Source organism: Brachyistius frenatus, unplaced genomic scaffold, assembly GCF_029030835.1.
Source record: "Brachyistius frenatus isolate BFR_SWC_R1_liver_20210118 unplaced genomic scaffold, ASM2903083v1 Contig_169, whole genome shotgun sequence".
Classification (NCBI taxonomy): domain Eukaryota; kingdom Metazoa; phylum Chordata; class Actinopteri; family Embiotocidae; genus Brachyistius; species Brachyistius frenatus.
The window spans coordinates 91,980-114,876 of NW_027210768.1; the positions used below are offsets into that span (position 1 = coordinate 91,980).

General features: G+C 40.3%; 1 protein-coding gene across 1 annotated transcript; it reads left to right on the forward strand.

Moving 5' to 3' along the window:
- The first annotated feature begins 1,973 nt into the window (after nt 1-1,973).
- On the forward strand, nt 1,974-4,718 carry kcns3b (potassium voltage-gated channel, delayed-rectifier, subfamily S, member 3b). Its single transcript, XM_069717111.1, has 2 exons — nt 1,974-2,041; nt 2,608-4,718. Exon 2 carries the CDS (start codon nt 2,612-2,614, stop codon nt 4,106-4,108), a length of 1,497 nt encoding a protein of 498 aa, XP_069573212.1. The 5' UTR covers nt 1,974-2,041; nt 2,608-2,611; the 3' UTR covers nt 4,109-4,718.
- The last annotated feature ends 18,179 nt before the right edge of the window (nt 4,719-22,897 follow it).

Below are 22,897 nucleotides of genomic sequence, written 5' to 3' on the forward strand. Positions count from 1 at the left end.
TTCTGTGACACACTAATCCTTGGAAAATGGAGGACAAGCTGTTTTCTATCTGATTTAATCTGTTTACTGAGAAAACATCTGTTACTACTTAAAGTACTACTTAAAGTACTACTTAAAGTAACGTAGCAACAAAGCAACAAAACATTAGTACTTCCACCTGTGCTGCGAACAGATCGGGTCCAGTCTACATCCAGGACAACCGTTCACTCTCCTCCTCCTCCTCCTCTACATCCAGGACAACCTTACACTCCAGCCCATTCACTCTGCTCCTCCTCCTCCTCCTCCACATCCAGGACATGGTCCAACCTTACACTCCAGCCTATTCACTCCGCTCCTCCTCCTCCTCCTCCTCCTCCTCCTCTACATCCAGGACATGGTCCAACCTTACACCCCAGCCCATTCACTCCGCTCCTCCTCCTCCTCCTCCTCCTCCTCCTGTTGTTCTGGTTTTGAACCCTCATTGTTGAAATGAACTTATTGTAAGTCTCTTTGGATAAAAGAGTCAGATAAATGAGATGTAATGAAATGTAATGTTACGTTACGTAAAAGTCACTAATATAGCATGTCGTCCAAAATATCATTAAAAAGTCATACTATAGCATGTTGTTTAAAATATGATAAAGTCATACTATATAAAGAAAACAAATTATTTCCCAGTGCAAAAAAACAAAAATGTTCAACTGTCAAACTATCAGGATGTTAAAAATGTTGTAACCTTCATTTTATTGATATACATTAATGATAGTGCCTTATGTATTCTGTAGAAATTTTAAATATGTTGCGGAGTCGAGCAATGTACTATATTTTTCTTGTTCTATTCAAATCAAATGAAAACCAAAACCAACAATACTTATTTAACTCGTGGTTCAAGGTGGCCGATATCGCCCGGAAATAAGAAAAATTACGACAAAATACCGAGAATAATATTTCATTAATTTCCCAAACTTAAAATGTTACCAAACTAAGCGTTATATTTTAAATGCCCGCATTTAAACGTAACCGTTTGTCTTTAAATATGAAGTGAAAAGTAAAATATTCCTGTGGTTTGTGGTACGTCGGCTCTTCTGCAGCCAAACCACCTCCCCGCTCCCTTTGTTAAACCACCGCTTCCAGCTGTGAGCCGCTTCCAGCTGTGCTTATTGTGACTAACATACCTGCGGAACACGTTTACATCGTTACATCAACAAGTCAAAATATTATTCATAAATTATCACAATATGAAATTCTTTTCATCACATCACAACTCATAACAATATCACACTGAAGGATACATTTGGCACATTCTTACTCATAATGATTACAGTTTAGTTTTCACCTGAAGGTGTCGAGAGCCGACTGACGCCGTATAAAACATGGAAAGACACTTTGCAGGAAGGAGTTCGTCAAAATGTTTCATCGAGGAAATTTCACAACCAGTTTATTGTAAGAAAATATTGGTTCGAGTTGCACTCGCAGCTGTATAAGCTGTATTTCCCCTTTGCTGCCAAACACAGTTAGTGCATTATCTGGCTCTTAGCCTGCAAGCGGTGCTTTCACACAGACGATTGAAATATCAGTCTGATCTTAGACTTTTTACTCCCTCAGTGTGCAGACAAGCTGTCTTTGGCTGCAATATTTAACTCGGATAGAAAAGGGAATTTTTGAAACGTTTAACATGCATTTCAGGTGGTTTTAGGTGGAGCCTTTACAGAGAGGACGTCCTGTCTTCCTATAATAAAACATAAGTAGCCTATATTGAGGATATAGGCATATTACAAGTAAAAGGACTATGCTGCCAAGAATTCCAGTGTTTCTCCATCTGTGCAGTGTCTCGCCGCCCCTCTCCTCCCCTCCCCTCCCCACTCGCCCCTCCCTGTTCCCGGTAAAAGGGAACAAACCCACCGCTGCTGTCCCGCCTCCAGCTCTTCTCGTCCCGTCCGTGAAGCTGCGGCACCGCACTCCCCTCCACCGACCTGCTGTGTGCAGCATTTTCCGAAGAATGTGAAAACAAACACTGACGGATAAAAAGTTATTTTCATGGAAAGAAAGGCTCCAAGTACAGGTAGGTTTAAGCTTTGCATTTTGCATTCAGTTTTAGTAAAAAAAAAAAAAAAGTAGCCTAAAACAGACTTAATGGCAAATAAGGATTATAAAAGAAAAAGTCAGCAGAGTTCACGCAGGCTGGTATGGACATGTAGGAGAGCTGCTAGAGAATATGCAGAGAATATAGAAATCACATGCTGGAAATCAGTCCCTAATAAAAAACAAATTAAATGATGTGTGGGTTCAGTTTCAACTTGTTGCCTCATTTCCTCTTGAGTTAGTCTAGTCCACTCTGTAATTTGATTCCCTTGGTGATATTCAAGTATTTAAGCCCTCAAAGAAGTGACATTATCTCACGCTTCTTTGCTCACTCCAGCACAAGCCATTTCCTGTGTGCTGTATTGATTGTTTTTTTTTCTTCAGAGGACTAATGTACACTGCAGTCCAATGTGTTTTGATAGACATATTTTCATATGAATGTGTCACTTACAATCCTGACTGGAAATGCTTTTCCTCTCATTAGAACAATCAACAAAGATTAAGTGGCTTCATTTATCTTCATGATGTTTCTGTGTCTTTTACCAGGACCATGGGGTATGGGCAAATCCTCCACCGGCGTGGGAATGAGGAGGACCAGGTCCACCTTAATGTGGGAGGGGTGCGGCATGAAGTGGACTCGGACATGCTGCTCCGCTTCCCTCACACACGCCTGGCTCAGCTGCTGCGCTGCCAGAGCGAGGCGGCGATCCTGGAGCTGTGTGACGACTACAGCTCCACTGAGAGGGAGTACTACTTTGACAGGAATCCCCGGGTTTTCCTCTGCGTGCTCAACTTCTACCACACCGGACGCATCCACATGATGGAGGAGCTGTGTGTCTTCTCTTTCAGCCAGGAGATCGAGTACTGGGGAATCCAGGAGTTCCACTTCAGCCCCTGCTGCAGCAACTGGTACCACGAGAGGAAGGAGTACATCACGGACAGAGACTGGGACATCAAGAGTGATGACCAGCAGCCGAGCTTGGACTCCTCCTTCGAGGAGCTGTCTGCTCTCGATAAAGATCTCGCTAAGTTCAAAGGGGCCTGGTGTGCAGAAGTGAGGAGCTACATTTGGCTCAGACTGGAGGATCCAGGTCACTCCACAGCCTCAAAGATCATAGCTGTGGCTTCCCTCAGCATGGTGTTGACCTCTATTGTTGCCATGTGTGTCCACAGCATGCCCGAGTTTCAGCGTGTGGACGAAAACGACAGGCCCATTGAGGACCCTGTCCTTGCCGTCCTGGAGGAGATATGCATTGCCTGCTTCACCGCAGAGTTTATCATCAGGCTGATTGTCGCGCCCTCTTGTAGGAAGTTCCTGGGAAACACCTTGAACATCATCGATGTTGCTTCCATTTTGCCATTTTATGCCACTTTAGCTCTAGAGACAGCCGACGAAGAGAGAGCGGAGGAGAACGAGGACCTAGAAAACGTGGGGAAAGTGGTGCAGGTCCTCCGACTCATGAGGATCCTCAGAATCCTTAAACTGGCCCGCCACTCCATCGGGCTGAGAGCGCTGGGGGCCACCGTCCGCCACAGCTACCACGAGGTGGGCCTGCTTCTCCTCTTCCTCTCGGTGGGCATCTCCATCTTTTCTGCCCTCATCTACTTTGCAGAGAAAGAAGAAAAGAACACAGACTTGGGGACCATCCCTTCAGGTTGGTGGTGGGCCACAATCACAATGACTACAGTCGGCTACGGTGACACGTGCCCGGTGACGCTGCCGGGGAAGATAGTGGCCACCTTGTGCATCGTCTGTGGCCTGTTAGTCGTGGCCCTGCCCATCTCCATCATCTTCAATAAGTTTTCAAAATACTATCAAAGAAACAAAGCCATGGAGGAGCAGTGTATCACCAAGCCTGAAAGACAAGACCCAGAACTCCCTTATTATAACATCAGAGACTTGTTCACAGACAGTGTCTATCCCTTTATCGGAGGCATCGCCTTCAGGAACAGCGAGAGCAGCGAAGGGGACGAAACGGACGCATCCAGTCTTCAGGACATCGAGGTGTATGAAAATGATACTTGTGAAAATGGGGCAGCCAAATGACATTCCTGCCATTTCACTCCCTTTATGACTGCAAGTCACTCCGTGCCTCTCAGGACAGAGCGCTCCATCACTGACCCTGCCTTCCTGCACTGTCTTCCTCCTGCAATTTGACAGAGAAATATTGTGGCTATGAAGTCTTTTTTTTTTTTCTATAGGGGAATAGCTTGTGAAATATAGCCGACAGCGTCGCTAAAATCAGGAAAATCTAAAGGGAATTATCTGAGCGTTGCTCAGAGGTTTGAAAGCCCATTTTCTGCTTGAGAAAACTGCAATGATGCATGTAGGAGGCCATAATGTTAATGTTTTTCAAAGTAATGTCCTTTATTGATTTGTCTGCTCGCTGAAAGTTCAGACTGAGAGTTCGCTAAATGTAAAAGTCTAGAATGACAACAACACTGTTTGTTGTTTAAAAATGGTGTTATAGATCTCTACGTTGATTGATGTTACACAAGCTGCATGAACAAAAATAAATGCATCTTGAAAGAAAGTCATAAAAAATAGTTGTGTAGAATTATGAAATTATTATTGATGCAAATGAAGAGAGGCCTCAAGTCTCTCTTGGAGAACTGATGTGCCAGGTTGTTGTTAAGTTTTTGTTTTGGACAGTTGTTTTGGCATGCTGGGGGGGAAGGTGTGTGTGTGTGTGGGGGGGGGGGTATGTGGATGTGAAATATAACTCAGAAGAAGGATGCTTGTCATCTATCATCCTGTGTCCAAACATATATCAGGTAAACAATGTTGATTTCAGTGGTAAAATGCAGTGAAAATGCAAAGGAAACTATCCTCACGCTTTGCTGTTCCTGAGAGGATTGATCTCCTGTCCACTCTTTTAACTTCCACTTGGATGAGCTGCTGTGCTACAAAAGCAAGACACATAAAAAAAAAAAAAAAGGTCTTTTCCCTGCAGGGCTCTTCAAGGTGCTCATGCAGTTGACCAGAAGCATTTTCTCAAATAGAAAAATGCAACTTGAAGCATTTATTTTCTGACTGGATTTAAAGTTCAGCTGGTTTCTTATCTCAGGGCTGAATTTGATGGCAGATGAGGAAATAAAACCTGTTAAAATGAGCGTATGAATGGCCGTCAGCGAGGAGCCGGGGCGGTTTGTTTCTCACGTCACAGCAGGTCGTTTAACCTGAACACATAAACCCAATTAGTCTCTGATTATTCATTAACAGTAGTAAATGAGTTTCGATCACTTAGCAGATTAGCATATTGCTTTATCGACACTTTGCTTTTTTACTTTCATCAGTTTATTGTAATGACAGACCCAGAGAATTGGGACTGACACCTACTGATTATCAGCAAATTTATATACAGGTGTAAAGAATACAGTTGATACTGTACAGTACATGTCAGTGTCTTTGCAGGTAGGCATCTTTAGATGGATAAAACTTGATATGTTTGTCAAAATGTATATCTCAAGAAAACTGATGGGCCACCTGATAAAGACTGGGATAAGAAAATGTGTTGTTTGTTGGATCATTTCAACCCTCAATTCAATTCTTGCTGCTCTTAACTCGTGCTCACTGATGCCACAAGCTGTGATGGGGAGTCACAAGGAGACTTCATTCAATTCAAGGCCTCACAAACCAACCAATAACAAAATAAAAGACAATAATAATAGACTGTATGTGAGGCACTGCTAAATTATTGGCTGAGGTGATGATGGATGAATGTGATAATCATTGTTGTTACTGTACTGACACACTGAATAATACTTACTATAAAAAAAAAGACTCATTTAACAATGTGGAAGTCTGTGAAAAATGTTAACACATCACTGTATGTGAGGTACACACAAGGAAAACAATATTGGTGGACTGTTGGCAACAGATAATAATGTGTTCCTCACCATTACTCCCATTACTTCCATTACTTCCATTACTCCCAGGCTTGTGGCTTGGGGCATTGGTTCTGATGAGGGAAGTCCATTTTGATATCCTGTCATTTAACTGCCAACAAAAAAAAAGCATTAACTTACTGTGCTTATGTCAGGATGTGTGTCTCCCTACATTTCCCGTAATTTCCCACAGCAGCTGCTGTACCAAAAAGCTTGGTGTTTTAAAAGGGTTGTTTTAGTTGCTCCAGTTTAGTTTGCACAGCAGAACAACTTGTAATATTTACACTCAAGCTGAAATGATGAGAAGTTGTTCAGTTATATTAAATTATAAATATTCTTACATACATTTGTGTGGCAGTACTTAAATTATCACATACTGTACACCAAACATTAGACAGTGGAGTATTTCTGTGCAAAGGCACGGACACAAGTGTTACACAGAAGCTCAGAGGAGAGTCAGCAGTCCTTCCATGAGCTCTGTGTTTTTCAAAATACAAAATTTTGCAGCTGCTTTTATCAAACATTTTGATGCAATTTACAAAACAGACCACGTGACGTGTGGCATTTTCTGTGAAAAATAAATGTTTTGTTTTGACCGTCTTTGGGCCGTAATGCCTTCAGCAGAACTTCTATTATACATAATTACAACCTCTTGTATTAATATTGCGGAGATGAGTTGAACTTGCATTAATTACTCCAATCACAAGACAGCGATTTCCTGGAGGGATAAGTTCACAGTTTATTCTTTGTACTATCAGCTCCTGTCTCATGACAGTTTACACACCATTCCTCTTTTGAGTTTATACTCCTATATGACTGAACTGAATTTTCCTCCATTTTGAATTCTGCCGTAACAAAGTAAATATGACCTGTTATTGGTCAAAGGCACAAATTCGTGCATCAAAATTAAACTTAACAAGATTTGCACAGACCTGCCTCACCCACCTAATAAAATACATAAACTGCTACAAGTTAATTTAATTTATTTTGCAGTCAAATTGTATTGTTTTAAATGCTAGTGTGACCACCTACAAATGATTTATGTCCAAGCTTTCCCAGCAGGTTCAGCCGGCCCTGCATCAAGCCAAGTCCTTATAAGCTCCGTATGGAAGTATCTGCGTTTTATTATGTTTCTCCACTCACTTAATTCCTGTAATAAAATTCCCCACTGATGGAGAAATGTACTTATTACATGAATATAGTGGCCATTTTGGTGTATACAGGACTGGATGACATTGGTCTGGGTGTTGTTAATGTATATTAAAAAAAATGGCAATTACCTATTAAGGTTATATTGAGTGTGTCAGCACAAATGCCACGGCTGCAGGAGTGACTTAAGGAGTTGTGTTTCAAACTTCCCCTTTGGGCTTTTTTTTTCTTTCAATGAAATAACCACCTTCATTGCATTAAGGCGAAATGAAATCTTAATCCAAGTTGATTGGATGTGGTGGAGCATTAAACCACCTGGATAAAAGGTGTCACTGAACAATTGGATTCCTGTCAGAAACACTGTGATCACTTTCATGAGTGGGAAGTAAAAAGAAATCGATCAAATGTATTTAGGCTGTATTCTTTTTCCTCTCTTAGATTTATATTTGTAATCACCAGGCAGCACTTTGATGTTAATTTGAAGTGAGTTGTTTGTGCGCAGACCAGAGACAGTGACGCTGTCAGGGTGCAGCAGCAGAGTCTGGTGGGACATCAATGTGAAACACAAAAGTCACTGCAGAGAATGATGGAGAGAGCAGAAGCATTGCAGGCTTTCACACTTATCCACGCGTGTGGTTTCAGTACACTTCAAGTTTTTGAAGAGAAAACATAAATCTTTCCTTGAAAAGTCTGACATTTGACTTCAGGTAAGAGTATGAACTTGCATAATACATAAAGCCTCAGGGTCTATAAAGACATTTGTCCCTGAACCTCAGAAGGAAAAGGTCACTGCATGCAGTGATGAATGTGCAAAAGGTAAAGGGGGGTTTTATGTTCTATGAAATTCTGCTGTAACCAGCTGTACCAGCCCTTCGTAGGCTCAGACTCAGCTTCATTATGAAGTGTTTAATAAGTGAAGATGTACACTTAATTACACTCCATACAAATATGAATGCAACACTTTTGTTTTTGCTCTGTCTTATTCATGAATAAAAATGAAAATTCCAAGGTTTTATGCACACAAAAGGTTTATTTTCTCTCAAATTTTGAACACATATTTGATATTTGTGTTAGTGAACACTTAACTTTTGCCAAGAAGATTCATCATGCTGACTGAACACCATGATCATTGCACAAATACGCCTTGGACTGGTTCCAATAAAAGGCCCACACAATTTACAAGCTTGCACGTGACATGCTGACTGGAAGAATGTCCACCAGACCTGTTGTCAGAAGATAAATCAAAGTTGTTTCAGAGAATTACGCAGTAGATCCAACTGGCCTCACAACCACAGACCATGTGTCACCATGGCAGCCCAGGACGGCTACTCCTGGCGTCTAAACCTGCAAGATCGTCTAAGACCAGCGACCCAGGCAGCAACAGTTGGTTTGCACAACCGAAGACGAAGCTGTCACAAACTGTCTCAGGAAAGCTCATCTGAGTGCTCGTTGTCCTCACCGAGGTCTTCATCTGACGACAGCTCGTAACCGTAACCTCACCTGAGCAGTGAGTAGATTACTAATTAGAAACTAGCTAGTGGTTACTAAGCGTAATCAGCTTTAAGAGAAATGTGGTGGCGGTATAGTGAAATGTAGTAGCTCATGCTTCAACATTTGGCAGATAATGATCCAAGTCTAAAAAGAAAACACTTTAATGTTTCTACATTTGTCAAATGTTAATGAGCTGGAACCTGACTTTGTTAGGCCTGTCTGAAAAACAAAGAGACAAATGGAGGTGTCCTTTGTTGTTCCTGAGGTGAATCAAAGACTTCACAAACCCCCGCTGGGACAAACAGCTTTACTTTTTCCATTAGCTTCTGTATTTAAATGATCCTGTAATGTTTGGATCAGTCATTATGGTACTACTCACTGCAGGGCACAGTCAGATCACTTTCACCCAGCTATTACCAGCAGCTGTGTGGTTTCAACTCGAACAGATATTACACAGAAACTACTCATGGTGGATGGATTGTGATTGTATGCATATAATCATTTATTACACTGACAGAAGTTGAGGTTTTGGCTGTACAATAAATCTGCTGTTATTCAGTCAACATACATGTTTTACATTTATTTACATCAAAATCCCTGAATGACTGGCGTTTTCCTTTAACTTCTTCATTTCAGATTTAGAAAAACTTTATTTTCCATCACAAAACAGTTTTTAAACTCCCAGGGTTCATACTTTATCTTTCTTTGCCTTTCCTCTTTCTTGTTGTTTTGCAGTCACTTCCTGTTTTATTTTGTAGTCACTCATTTGTCACAGCCAGTTGCACTTTACTTCCTATCTTTTTGTGGTGGTTTCCTGCCACTTCCAGTACTCACCTGTACTCACCTCATTGGAATCAGCACGTGTTTGTTTAGCCCCGCCTCTTTCCTCTTCAGCTGCCTCCTAATCCCAGTGAGTACTTTGCATTAGTTTCCTCCTGTTCTTGTTATTTTTTAACTGTTTGTTGGCATGCGAGGTTTTGAATAGTTTGTTACCTACAGTCTTTAAGTAAAGCTCACTCTTTTATTTCAACTTCCTGCCTCATATTTTGGGGTCCTCCTTGTTAAAATCCAATATATTTATCTCCTAAAGTTTTTTTTCTTCCAGTTCCTAATTTACGAACCCAGAAACTCGGAGAGGTTTCACTATAAAACGGTGAAGTTTAATTTATAGTTTTGCCTGAAGCTTTCAACACTATTATAAGGTTGTTATTTGTGCATGTAGTTTGCCTTATTTGCCATGAATGCAAATATGTGGACTTGGAGGTTATTAGCTTTTATGATTTAATTCACAGCACAGCTCTTTTGTTAGTTTAGATTTAAAAATGAAAATTGGAAATGGTCAGCTTTATCTCCTTGACTCAGTGAACTACATCCACGGATGAAGACTTTGATGTAGATAAGCTGAAAGTACCTTAAAAAATAGCTAATTAATGGGCGTTGAGTTGGAATTGATTTGTGTTTTTCCTCGTGATTTTGCCGAGACATTGCACACAAATACAAGTGTGGAAAAGATCATACGATGCACAAAAACTACAGTAGTGTGCTTTTTCATGATTATTCACCCTAAATATATTGCACTTAAAAAAATAATTTTCAGTAATTGTTTTTTCTTCTTTGAAAAATTGTGTCAGTGTTTCAGCGAAGGTCTGCTAACATCACAATTTATTAGCTTTTTGTGTGGGATGCACTTTGAATCAAAAGCCTGCAGTATTGGCTCAATTTAGTTTAGTGTTACATAAATATAGATAAAAACTGCATAAAGAAAATTATAAACAACAATATAGCAAATGCCTCCGATGTTATCTGTCTAATGACCAAACTGGATTGAATGAGGGGGAAAAAAAATAATGATCATGGATTGTCCCAAGTGCTACAAAAATTAATCAACTGAGGCCAAACTCCCCTTCACCTCACCTTGCACTGCAGTGTGACTCATCCCATTTAGAACAAGGGAAGACGGAAGCATTTCAGTAAGCCTTGTTGGACATGCCTTTTGTCCATTATACCCAGGAAACCCTCAGCAATTATGAAGGCAGAGATAAACAGATAATCCAGAGTCCCATGAGCAGCCTGATGTCCCTCTCAGGCAGCTTCAGCTCCTCTGGGATCTGTGGTATTTGCCTTTGCAGGCACATTCAGTTCCTGTTTGTTTGGACAGGTTACGTGAGGTTAAGTCTCAAACAGTGCAAGGTTGTTGCAAAGCTCAAAAGGGAGACTTTATTAGCTGTAGTCCCACTTCATTATTTACTCCAACAATGTGTACATATCAACAAACACATTCTAATAAAATGTCCCTCTGCAGATACAAGAAAAGCAGGCTGGATGTAGTTGTTTGAGCCTCAGACAAACTGCATCTCTCCGGCTGTTAATCACAGGCTCAGTAGCGTCATATGAATTGAATTTACATTTCATTGGTAGGTTTTGGAGTGACAGAGAGCTGAGCTGGGCAGGACCGGGCCTGAGTGAAGATGAAGTGGAGAAATGTCAACAACCCATTCCACAGCTCTTAGCTTGGATGATGAACTGACGCACTGACAGTTGCAGTGAGGAGAGCAAAGATTTAATGGAGGCAGTAAAAGAAGGCAGGAGGCCTCCGAGTCCTGGTAATGAATCAGAGGAGGAGACGAGGAGGGAGAAGGACCGAGCAGAAGAGCGATGAGCCAGCAAAAGACATGACGACGAAAACACCTCATGGTTCGGCGGAGCAACGCCCAACAAGGATCCTCGAATCTTTCTGCTCGTGTGGAGGTACGCAATAAATTAGTACAGCTGTAGGTGAGGATTGGTTAATCTGGTCTCTTAAACATTTTAAACATCATCCCAATTTTCCAGACTTTACATGTTTTATCCAAAACCACAAGACATTCAGTCACTCTAATTTAATGTCACGAAAACTCACAAATTCTTACCAGACTGAGAAACTTTAATTAAATAAATGAAGCTGAATGGCATTGGGTTTAGTTTGATGAGCTGTAGGTGTTTTCTTGTTTTGTTTTCTTTAACCATTTTAACTATGATCACATATTCTCAACATCATTTCTCCACAATGGCAACATTTTTTGCAAATTTCTGGAAAACATAAACATATAAACTTCCTACAATTAAACACTGAAAACCTGCAGTATCCATTTCACCAGAGAAAAGGTAAATCCAGATGAGGTGCTCTGGAACGTGCATACATGTTGCAGGCACATAGATTTCATTACTTTAATTTACACGCGCACACACAAACACAATCAAACACACAAACACAATCAAACACACAAACACAATCAAACACACAAACACAATCAAACACACAAACACAATCAAACACACAAACACAATCAAACACAATCAAACACACAAACACAATCAAACACACAAACACAATCAAACACACAAACACAATCAAACACAATGACTGTGGGTGATGACAGCAGCCTGGCCCATGTATTGCATGTGCTACATAATTATGTCCACTCAGCCTTTCAGGGCATCAATAAATGTCTGCAAATTAAAAATCAATGAGACTCTATACCTTTTATATTGAATTCTGTTTCATCTGTTGTCCAGTTAGTCTTAAACAACATGAAATAATCTCTCTAATCAGCTATTTGACTTATAGAGTTGTGTGTCTTCACTGCAGCATCTTCAGTAAATGATTTTAGAGACATTTTGGCCATTTAATTAAACAGAACTTAATATAGATTAATACTATGATAAATGCCCTCAATCTTCACAGAAGGGTTTTAAAAGAGATTCACAGTAGGTTTTGAATGAGGGGCTGTCCTCTATTTCTACATCTATGAAAAGTAATGAAACCTGTGTGGGTTCTGTGGGGGGGGGCTTCTACTGTCATTGGGTGTCATTGAGTGATAAAGTGAGCTATAAAAACTACAAATCACACAGAAGCAATGTGAAAGTGAGTGAACCTGACAACTTAAATGGTGACAAACTATCAGGTGTACCCCCCCCCTCCCTCCCTCCCTCCCACACCCACTCCCACTAACCACAGTAATGATGGTGAATGCTGAGAAAGGCTCCATTATTTCCAAAAAGTTTCCTTTATATCAAGTTTTTTGGGGGCAGGTTGGCCTCTGTCTCATCATCTCTCTCTCTAAATTGCTTCTTTCTACGCTGATTGTTATGACAGAAAACTCTACCCGCAACAGCTTTCAGTGTGTCAGTTACTTTGTGCCGTTCATTTGACATTAAAATGGGAATTGACTTTGGTGTTGCTGTGAGACTAAAAGCCCTTAACAAAGCTCTCAAGACATTATTCAGTGAGTAATTGGCCGCTGCATCACTAAGCAGGATTGTGCCCGAGTGATTGCTTTGATTAACCCAAAATGACCTTGGGGATAATTGATTTGTGAATTTTATTTCTTGCAGAATGATTACTTGTACCTACTTTCTTTTACCTTTAAACATAAGATAACTGAAAACAGCAATGTCATTTAAAATAAAGCACAGCCATCTTGGACTCCGGTTCTGGTCTGATGAGCCATAAAATTATTTCTGGGGATCTTGCCAGAATGATTAATCAGAAGGATACAGCATTTTCTTAAGATATAGCCTCACCCTTAAAGCAATTTCACATCTTCTTGATTAATCTAATCAATTTACAGTTGTTTCTAATCAAATATTTTCCTCAGATTTCAGCAGAGGCTACTGCAGTGCACAAACAAGAATGACCTCATTGCTCCCTTTGTCTCTTATTTGCTGGATGGAAAAAGTTACCTGAAACATTTAATGCAAGAGAGTATTTTATTATTCTGTGCCAGTTTAACTTCCTGTTGCTTATTATTATTCAGTGTGTCATGCATTTAATCAGCAAGAGGAGACAGTTGAAGATGATGTTAGGACTGTTCATCCTCATGACATTAATAGTGTATTACATAACATGTTTCCAGAATCCATACACGGGTACAAACACAAATCTGCTGTAGCTGCAGGGAATGAGCATGGCTTTTTATGTTGGAGTGAGTTGTTGGAGTTGTCAGTTCAGTTTAAATAAGAGCCCAGAGAGCTGAACAGGACTCTCTCTGTGTAATGGACAGCGACATTGTATTTACCTGAATATGTAAATAGGGAAAGCACTCTTGGACAGAGCGATTGCCTTGTCTCATAACACACAGGCTGCACAATGCAGAAACTGAAATAACAGCAATCTGTGTGGTCGTTAAGAGACAATAAGTCTGATTCAGATCGCTCCCAGGCACCAGAATTTTTTTCCCTAATGATCGATTGTACGATAACAAAAACGATTTATGTGGTATCGTCTTCATCTCTGCATACAAATGTGTCAAAATATAGAAATTAGCCGTGTTTATGAGCAGAATGTTGGCCAATCAGTCAACCAAAACAACCACCCGTTATTTGGGGTGTTTTTATTGAATTTAGTCAAACAGCTGTTTCTGTTCCTGGCTTGAAAACTACAAATGACATAAACTGCTTAGAGCAGAAGTTGGGCTGTAAAGTTGTAAACTCAACAAATAAAAAAATAAAAACCTGGTTTTATCCTTGAAATACTAAATAAAGTACAACATCATATTGTTGAAAGAAGCACATTCGGTTTTGTGTGCAACTCCTTTCACAACAAAGATCTGAAACATGGAAACTTAAGAGAAATAGTAAGATTACTGTAAAACTGTGAAAGCTCTGATTGACTCAACGAGCAAAGAGGTCAGCAAAGCAAAGATATAAGCCAGATGGTTGATTTAAAGGACCTTGCTGGTGAATTTCCAGGTTTTATCCTTTAAATAAATTAAGCAAATTCAGCCTTAACAATTCAGGCCTGTAAAGTATACAAACCATCCTCTAAATAAGTAGGTAATCCACCAGTTAATATTGAGTCGCTTTTGTTTTTTAGTCAAAGTTGCATTATTGCTGCAAACAGGGACTGAAAATCTTCTTCAGTAGTGTGAGGACACTCCTCGCAGATACACATATTGGACAATTAGAAAAAAAAGAATAGATTAATCAATGTCAGTATCAATAAACTAATTTGCAAAAGTCAATGAAGACAGGATGAAAATCTAGACAAAGTGCTGGCATTAAAGAAAATTGAACATCTGTGCACCGACACGCTGCTCAAGGATTACATGTTATTGAAAGCATTCAGCATTCATGTAAAGACTGTAAACAAGGAGATGTACGTGTAACACGTAGTGTTTCAGCTGCTCAGAAAATTCAAACCAGGGAAGGAAAGATTAAATAAGTTAAATAAAAACAAGCTGCTAACAAACACTTGATATAATGCGCTAACTGAAGGTTTGCAACTTTTAGCAGCTAAGCTAACTGTGGTAAACTTTAGCGTTCAGGTTTGTTCTTTACTTCTTGAAAAAGTTAATGAGATGATTTCTTGTTATGGATTTAAGATGTTTTGCAACATCATATATATGAAGTTTGATTTCCAGTAAATGAATCATCCCACTGTCCTTAAATGTCAATAAAGTGCTCAGGCATCATATGATGTAATGGTGAGACAGGTTGTATAACCATGTTGTAGCCTCCGTCTGGCCTGATGTGCACATTCATATATATAATAGCCAAAACACGTATATTAAAATACATATATTTGCTTCCGAGTCTGTAATAAATACAGTATTGATATTGATTAAAACCTGCAGAAGGTTACTGGTTTGAAAATGAATGCTGACGTTGTCAAATTGTTGTGCTTTATATTTTGACGTGGCGATCAGGTGTGTAATCAAAGAAAACACAAGACTGAAGATTAAAAGCTAAAAAAAAACCTGAAAGAAAATGTTCCTCTGGACAAGACATTTTCTGTGGAGAAGTCTGTAATCCAGAGTATTTTGTGGTAAACAGTCTAAAAGAATGAATTTAACTTCATTTTGTGTCAGCATGTAGCACCTGTTTTAATACTGTGCGTATTTTATTTTGAAGTGTATCTTCTTTACACTGAGACACTTCTAAGAAAAAATGGACTATCCCCTGTGACTTTATACCTCTCTAATAAAACAGGAAAAAGGCCCATATAAAGAATTGAATTAATGTACAATTTAATACTGATACTTTAATAAAGATGTCAGATGCAAACTAAGGGGAAGCCCCAGCGGTCCCTCATCAAGGCTCTCGGTTCAGTACGTCCACTTATGGAGCTCTGGCTGAGTGCCGGAATCGATCACAAGGCCTTAATGCTCAAGAAGTCTTGATTTCAACAAATCAGAATCCATCCTCCCATTTCCATCCTGGCTGATACACACTGACACTCCATCATGTCAGGGTGCAGGAGGGCGGGTTATTCATGGGGGCTGCGGTGGTGTTGGAGGACAGGTGTCTGTGAGACGGACAGGGTGAACGAGCGCACAGCGAACAGAGAAAACAGTAAATCACACATAAATCTGAGCCTCCTGACTTCTACATCACCCTTCAGAGAGGAGAAGGCTGCATGTTGATGACTTTATGATGAATGGCTGGTTCAGTATCCATCGGATCTCGTGATGGATCGCAGCACAATTGAACAGGACATTGGCCAAGCTCAAAACTGTCAGCTCAGGGATTTAAAGGGGAACATACTCATGCAGAGAGGAAACATGCTGAGGTGGTTTATGTGCGTATTTTAAAAGTGACTTCAATGGAGCGTGTGTTTGTCTTGTGTGATTTGTCATATTTCCACTTAACAAATATCTTTAGGATAGAATTAGACAGTAAACACCTGGGAGGTTTTATTCATAATGCATTCAATCTCTATACAAGTGCAACACACAGGATGTAGTGAGTCACTGAAACCACCTCTAAATCCAATCATATTTGTCAACTGTCTTTTCAGACTGAATACACTTGTAAAATTAATATTAAACAGGTGCAGGTTGTGTGAGGATGTATGGCCTGTGAAGCTTGAACAAAATAGATGAGAGTATAAAGGCAATCCATCCCTAATGATCATCACTTGAAGCAAGACAAGCGTATTTTTACAGCGTATTTCATAAAAACAATTAGATAAGCCTTTGATAATGGGTTAGGGACATTAAATAACAAGATGTGAGACACCCTACTCCGTTTCAACTGTTGTCATACGGTCAAAAAAGCTTCAGGAACCTTCACAACTTTCTGATGTCATATAAGAGGTGCAGAAAACACTTTGTATTTAGTCAATTTATAGCATAACTCAGGCAGTCTACTGACATCCTAGTGGCTCTTTGCTTGCATTTGTACACATGAGGCTGATGAGAATGTCTTTAGGTTTGATTTGACAAAGGCATCAAATGAAAAGTCAGGAGATCGCAATGGTTGTTACAATCCTTAGGAAATGTCCTGGAATTACCAAAGTTGGGAGGATTCCTCATTTGAGGACAAATAACATACACACAAAATGTTGTGCCTGTACATCCAGTTGTTATAGAGATATTTCAAATTGGACTACAGTGGTGTGCCAACTTATCAACACTGGCATCCTTACAGCTAATACTTGAGTAATACTGGACATTTCTGTGACATTTACTGCTGCAAACACTTAAAGAGTGAATCACGAGCACTACTTAGTGTCCTTCATGGTATTCGTTTAGCCATTTCTAGTGACGTAAGGCTGTTTTATGGCAGCGTAAGCACTAAATAATATTTGTTACAGCTTTGACTCGATGGGCCAAAACCTCTTGTTCTCATGGGAAGATTGGCGGGAGTCAGGAAATGAGGACTGAATTGAGAGCACTTACAGCGAATGCATTTGGCAGGGCTACAGCCGCAACTTCTTGCACTCGCAGATAATTTCAAAATTTCAGCTTGGTGTCCTCCCGAACTGCTTATTTTTGCAGCGTCAGAACAGAGGAAGAGTCTCTGGTAATAAATAATAATTGGCTTTATTGGGGAGGACAAGGTAGATGGGAATAGCTTCTGTGATATTGGTGCTGCAGTGACTTCAATCATCCTGTTTTCAATGTGTCTCCATATTCAAGCTAGATTAAATTCCAATTCCCTCATCCTCCACACCTTGTGGGTGCATTGAAAGATTTAAGCATTTACACATCTCATTATGGCACTGTGCCTCTGCAAAGTCATATCTGAAGGAAAAATTTGACATTTTGCAAAATATGGTTATTCCCCGTCTTGTTGATAGTTAGATGAGAAAAATGACACTGCTGTAATGGCAACGGGATCATTTAGTTTAATACATATGCGGTGTGCCTAAAAAGTTCTGAGACTTTGAGACTTTGCTTTGATTAAAGTGCAGCACAGTAACACGCACAAAGCAGAGGAAAGCAAAACCTTTAAGTATTTCAAGTCACGTTGCTTGATCATAATCAGCACCTGTGTTACACACATTTTCTGTGTGCACTGGTAACTGCACATTTGGGATTGCACCATGAACCTGAACACCAGGCTGGAGTTCAGGAGGCGGTGCAGCGGCAGGCGAGCCAGCTGACAATGTCAGAGTTGTGTCTATTGATTGGTTTCTAGATAGAAGATGAAGCTTTTTGAAGTGGAGTCAGTCGGAGCAAGCATCAAGCAGTCGTCAGTGGCGATGTACTTTACTTCTGCATTGGTGTCTGCCTCAAGCCATAGTTGCTGCTTGGCTTAGCATAAAGACTGAAAGCATGGCGAAACAACTGGGCTGGCTCTGTCAAAAGGTTTGAAAAAACCCCCGTTTAAAAGGTTCTAGTTGGCCTAATGTGTGAGATTGAGACAGTTTCTAAGCTGTTTCCTCCTGTGTTTCAGACTGGTGTTATTAATCTTCTAATCTAACTGCTGGCAAGAAAGTGAATAGAGATATTTCCTAAATATCAAACTGTTTCTTTTAACTGCTGGAAGTCAATATTGAGCCTTGGGGAGGATTTGATGGACTTGGTACCTTGAATAAGGTAAAAATGTCCTCTTGTTGCAGCTGACAGCAGAGAGAAGAACCTCTTCACTCAAACAATAGCAGAGGCGACACTTCCCAATGTTCCTCGAGGGGCGATATCTATTTTTAAAAATAGATATTATTAAAATGAGCAGAGATATAGATCTCACATAACATGCCAGTGTCAGTCACACACAACGCTTTCTGAGGCACCGCTGCTCTGGAGATGAATGGACTCTGGTGAAGTGGCTATTTGCATAACCATGAGAGAGTAACGCTGCTGACTCTAGAAAAAATACAGACAGATGGGTTTAATTCCATTAAGTGAGCCACTGTGCAAGGATAGAGTAGCAGCTGATCTACAGCAGAGCCAGAGGCTCTTTTATGTCCGTTTGGTCATGACTGGAGGCCTGAGGTTTGTACGCTAGATTAGATTTGGGGAACAAATTCAATGCTTTATGATCAGTTACATGTTAATCAGGTAAACCTGCTGTGTTTCATGCTTCAAGTCACTGTTGTCTTTTTCTATTTCGAAAATTCAGATACGTTCATTATCAGAATTTATCTTTTTTTTTTGCTTTGTTGCAAATTAAAGCAGCCCTCCTCCTGCAGCTCTCGCTGTCAGAAGGCCCTCCCACCAAACGCAAGCACTAAGTTCTCTCCATCTCTGTAATGCTTTGCCAATACTAACACGTTTCCTGATGTTCAGTGGTGCACTGGCTATAGCACAACGGGACAAATCCCGTTGTGCCACTGCGTCTATGGGCTGGTGGACATTAAAACAATCCATAAAGTTTTTAGCGGCCCTGTCTGTCTCTACTCTCCATCTCTGCGCCTGTCATACCGGGTGCACATCTTCAGTGCTGAGGGTAGTTCGCTTCCAGCCTATAAAGCCTGGACGCAATTTCTCTGCCAGAACACTCTGATTGCGTTTATTGTCGGGCTCTGTTTCAGACATCCTTTTTAATAAGTCTCTTTTTCAGTGTAGGCAGTTGTTGCACGTGCTGGCAACTTTTTCCACAGCATTTACCACCACTGAACATGAATGGATGTGCATGCACTAGCTGCCTTTGTTGAACAGCCAATAGGAATCCTTTACCTGTGAACTGACCCATGATTGGCCTACAATCTCTGTCAGATTTTCTAAAGCCTTGTATAAAGAGCTAAGAGCAGGTGCAGAAGTCTGACGCTCTCTCACGACTGACCAATGATGGCAAAAAAAAAAAAACACCACAGCTTTAGTCATAAACAATCAGGGTTGCAACGTGGCACTTATTGATGTATTTGCATTTATTACATTTTTTTACTTTTTTTAAATTCCTTTTTTGTTTTTTGTTATTTTATAGCAGCAATAAAGAGATCACATGCAATGTGAGGAGAGAGAAATAGAGATCTACATGCAGCAAAAGTCTCACATAAACCGGTGACAAAGAAGGCTGTTTCCATTTGGCTATTTGAATGTAGCCTGAACAGATAAGAGCTAAATGCAGTGGGCCTGTTAACCCCTTCAAGCAGCCAGAGTGCCCCAGTTTTTATGGGAAACCTCTGCATATTTAAAACCAAGACGTTATATATAGTATAGAATTGTGCCACAGTTCAAGTGTGATGTGCTCAGTGGATAAATTCAGTGGCACAGCAACACAACCCATCATATGTGTCATATTTGCACCCATTTTGAAGGACAGGAAATTTCAGACAAGCTGCTGTTTCGAAACTGACAGTTTAACTTTCAAAGTTGCCGTAAGAAAAGACACTTTTCTCACATCAAGAAATGCTGCCAGACTCATATGTTCTTTCAGAGATGGATCAGAGAGGCAAGTGGAATCCCTGTTGTCTCCATACATATATTTTTTTTAATTCATTTTCAATCAGTAATTAGCTTTTTGTGTCTTGGAACTTGCTCTGTGTTGGCTGTAATTGTTGTGTGATTTTAGATTTACTTCAATAACAATTAAAGAAAAAGCGTCATCCATAAAGGCCACTTAAATTTATCTGTGGAAACATAATCAAACAAAAATCTTTACTGTCTTTTGGTGACCAAGAATCTTCAGTTAAATTAATAATGATTGCTTTATTTCATTTCAGTTTTTAAATGCAACACTATTCCTATTAGTTGATCTCTGCTGTACGTTGCTGTGTATTCTCCCAGTTTCTGTACGAGCATGCGTTAAACTCTGACCTCTGTGTCCTGCCGTCGACTCACTGCAGGAATGACATTGACCTGCAGCCTCGCAGGTCACACCCAGAAAATAATCAAAGTTTGAGAGCGGAATGGCTGAACATAAATGATCTCAATGTACATTTCTGCTTTGTGTCAGACTTAACCTCGGCCATGCTGGAGAGGAACCATTGATCCTCTCGTTCGTCTTCCAGACATTTAGTGACATTGATTCAGTGTTTTGCCCTTGTCTCCATCCTACCACACCAGCCTGCCTTGTAATGTCTTCATCTTCTCCTCCATCCCTAACCTATTTTACGGTGTCCATGTAGCTGGGATTCTAATGGGGCCTTATTAGCGGGCCCGCGCTCAGGGAAGACATCTGATCCTTATTGTAAACCCGCAATGCTTTGTCACAAGACCCAGGGCAAAACAGACCCTCAGAGAACATTGAATACACCACAGTCAGCTGTATTTCACTGCACACTGCAGCCACACTGCAAATTGTGCAGTTTAAAAAAAGAGGTTTCATAAGCTTTAATTGGGGATAAAACACCTCAGAATCTAATTCACGTCTCTTTTTTTGTGTCATATTTAGTTAAAGTGAAAATATAGTTTGTAGAATAAGAGAACAGACAACAAGTTAGCACCTGAAATTAATCGCAGAATCCCCAATAAACTACGGGAATATACTAAAAGTTTTGGCAGGGTGTAAAAAGGTGGAAGGCTGTGTTTTAATGTCCCACCAACATGGGGTATTATGTGAGACATTATGCCGCCATGTTGGCGTGGACACAATGTTGTGAGGACAATAATTCAAGACATAAAATCAAATTCATGCCAGAGGTGCTTCAGATGATCTGATTTGATTTTGGAGCTTTGTAATGGTAGATTATTCTGCAGGAGGTAGCCATTAAAAAAATACATTTCAAACTGTAGCACACGGTCAGCAACAATGCTCATATAGGCTGTGACATTGATACCATCGTTAATTGGTACTAAGAGACAAGAAAGTGTGGCAAGAAAATTGTTCCCACGTCACTGCACCATCACTACCAGCCTGGACTGTTGACACGGCAGGTTTGGGTTCATTAAATTCATCCTGTTGTCACCAAATTCTGAGGTACGATCTGCAGCCTCAGCTGAACTGAGGCTCATCACACCCGTCTGTTTTTCCACTCTTCAGTGTTCAGTGTAGTTTTGGAGAGTTCCGTCACGAGGTGACAGAAGAGGAACCTTTTTCTGCTCACTGCAGTTGTAAAGAGCGTTTGTTTTAGTTACCGTAGCTTTTACAACAACTCCAACCAGTCGAGCCATTCACCTCTGACCTCTCTCATCATCAGGGTCTTTCTGTTCGCAGAACTACGCCCTGCCAGATTTTGTTTGTTTGTTTGTCCGTTGTCCGCACCACTCTGAGTAAACTCTGAAACCCATCAGGCACCAACTAACATGCCAGTCTGGTATGTTGAAGTTCCTGACATTTATCTGCGGGATTTTATGCACTGCTGCTATGATTTACTGATTTAAATAGCTGTTTGAATAAACAGGTGTAGAGGTGTTCTTAGTTTAAGTGTTTGGCTAGTGTGTAATTCTGGATTAAAATTCATGTCCCATTCGTATCCTAATCATTTCTGTAGTCCCAAAATTAGGCCTGATTTTCTGACAGGGTCATGTTGAGAGCACCACCAGTAACAAAACGTGATACGGTGGAACAATGGGTTCAATATAGAACATTTGGATCCACCCTTTTTTATGTTTTAGATTTTTTTAAAGATCACACTACAGAATTAAATGAGGAACTAAATGAGTGATAACTCTCCTCTGTTGTGTTTTTTTCTTTTGCTTACCTAGACTTAAGGTTAACGTGTAACGCAGCTTTATGTCTACTGCAGTAGGAAAGTAAATGAAAGCCAATCAGTCAGTGATGAGTGGGAGACAGAAGCAGGAGCACTTTGATGTCCATAATCTTAGAGAAATATGCAGTGCATCTCATCCCCTGGGGGCAACTGGCAGCTTTTCCCTTTACTGAACTCTTAAATGGCTGCATTATGTCACCACTGATCAATGTGAAATTTCACCGCACCCCAGAGTCTGAAGACGAGTCGGCTTTCCACCCTTAAATCTGAAAATGATTGGACTGTGGAACCTGTCTGGAATACTGTATGAGACCCGAGTGCAGCACTGTAGATAAATGCCTATTGCTTATTAGGTATAGAGTTCAGATTTTATGATTTAAGGGGGTAAGTTGACAAATAAATACTGACGCAAAATGAAAGAATTTCAGCAACTCTTATCTGAATCTATGCAGATAACAAAATTTCCATTTATCTACACACCCATACATGAAGGAAACATCTGTACCACAC

Bases quoted from the DNA above. Each gene is read 5' to 3' on its own strand.
- kcns3b (XM_069717111.1), top strand. From the start codon at position 2,612: ATGGGGTATGGGCAAATCCTCCACCGGCGTGGGAATGAGGAGGACCAG.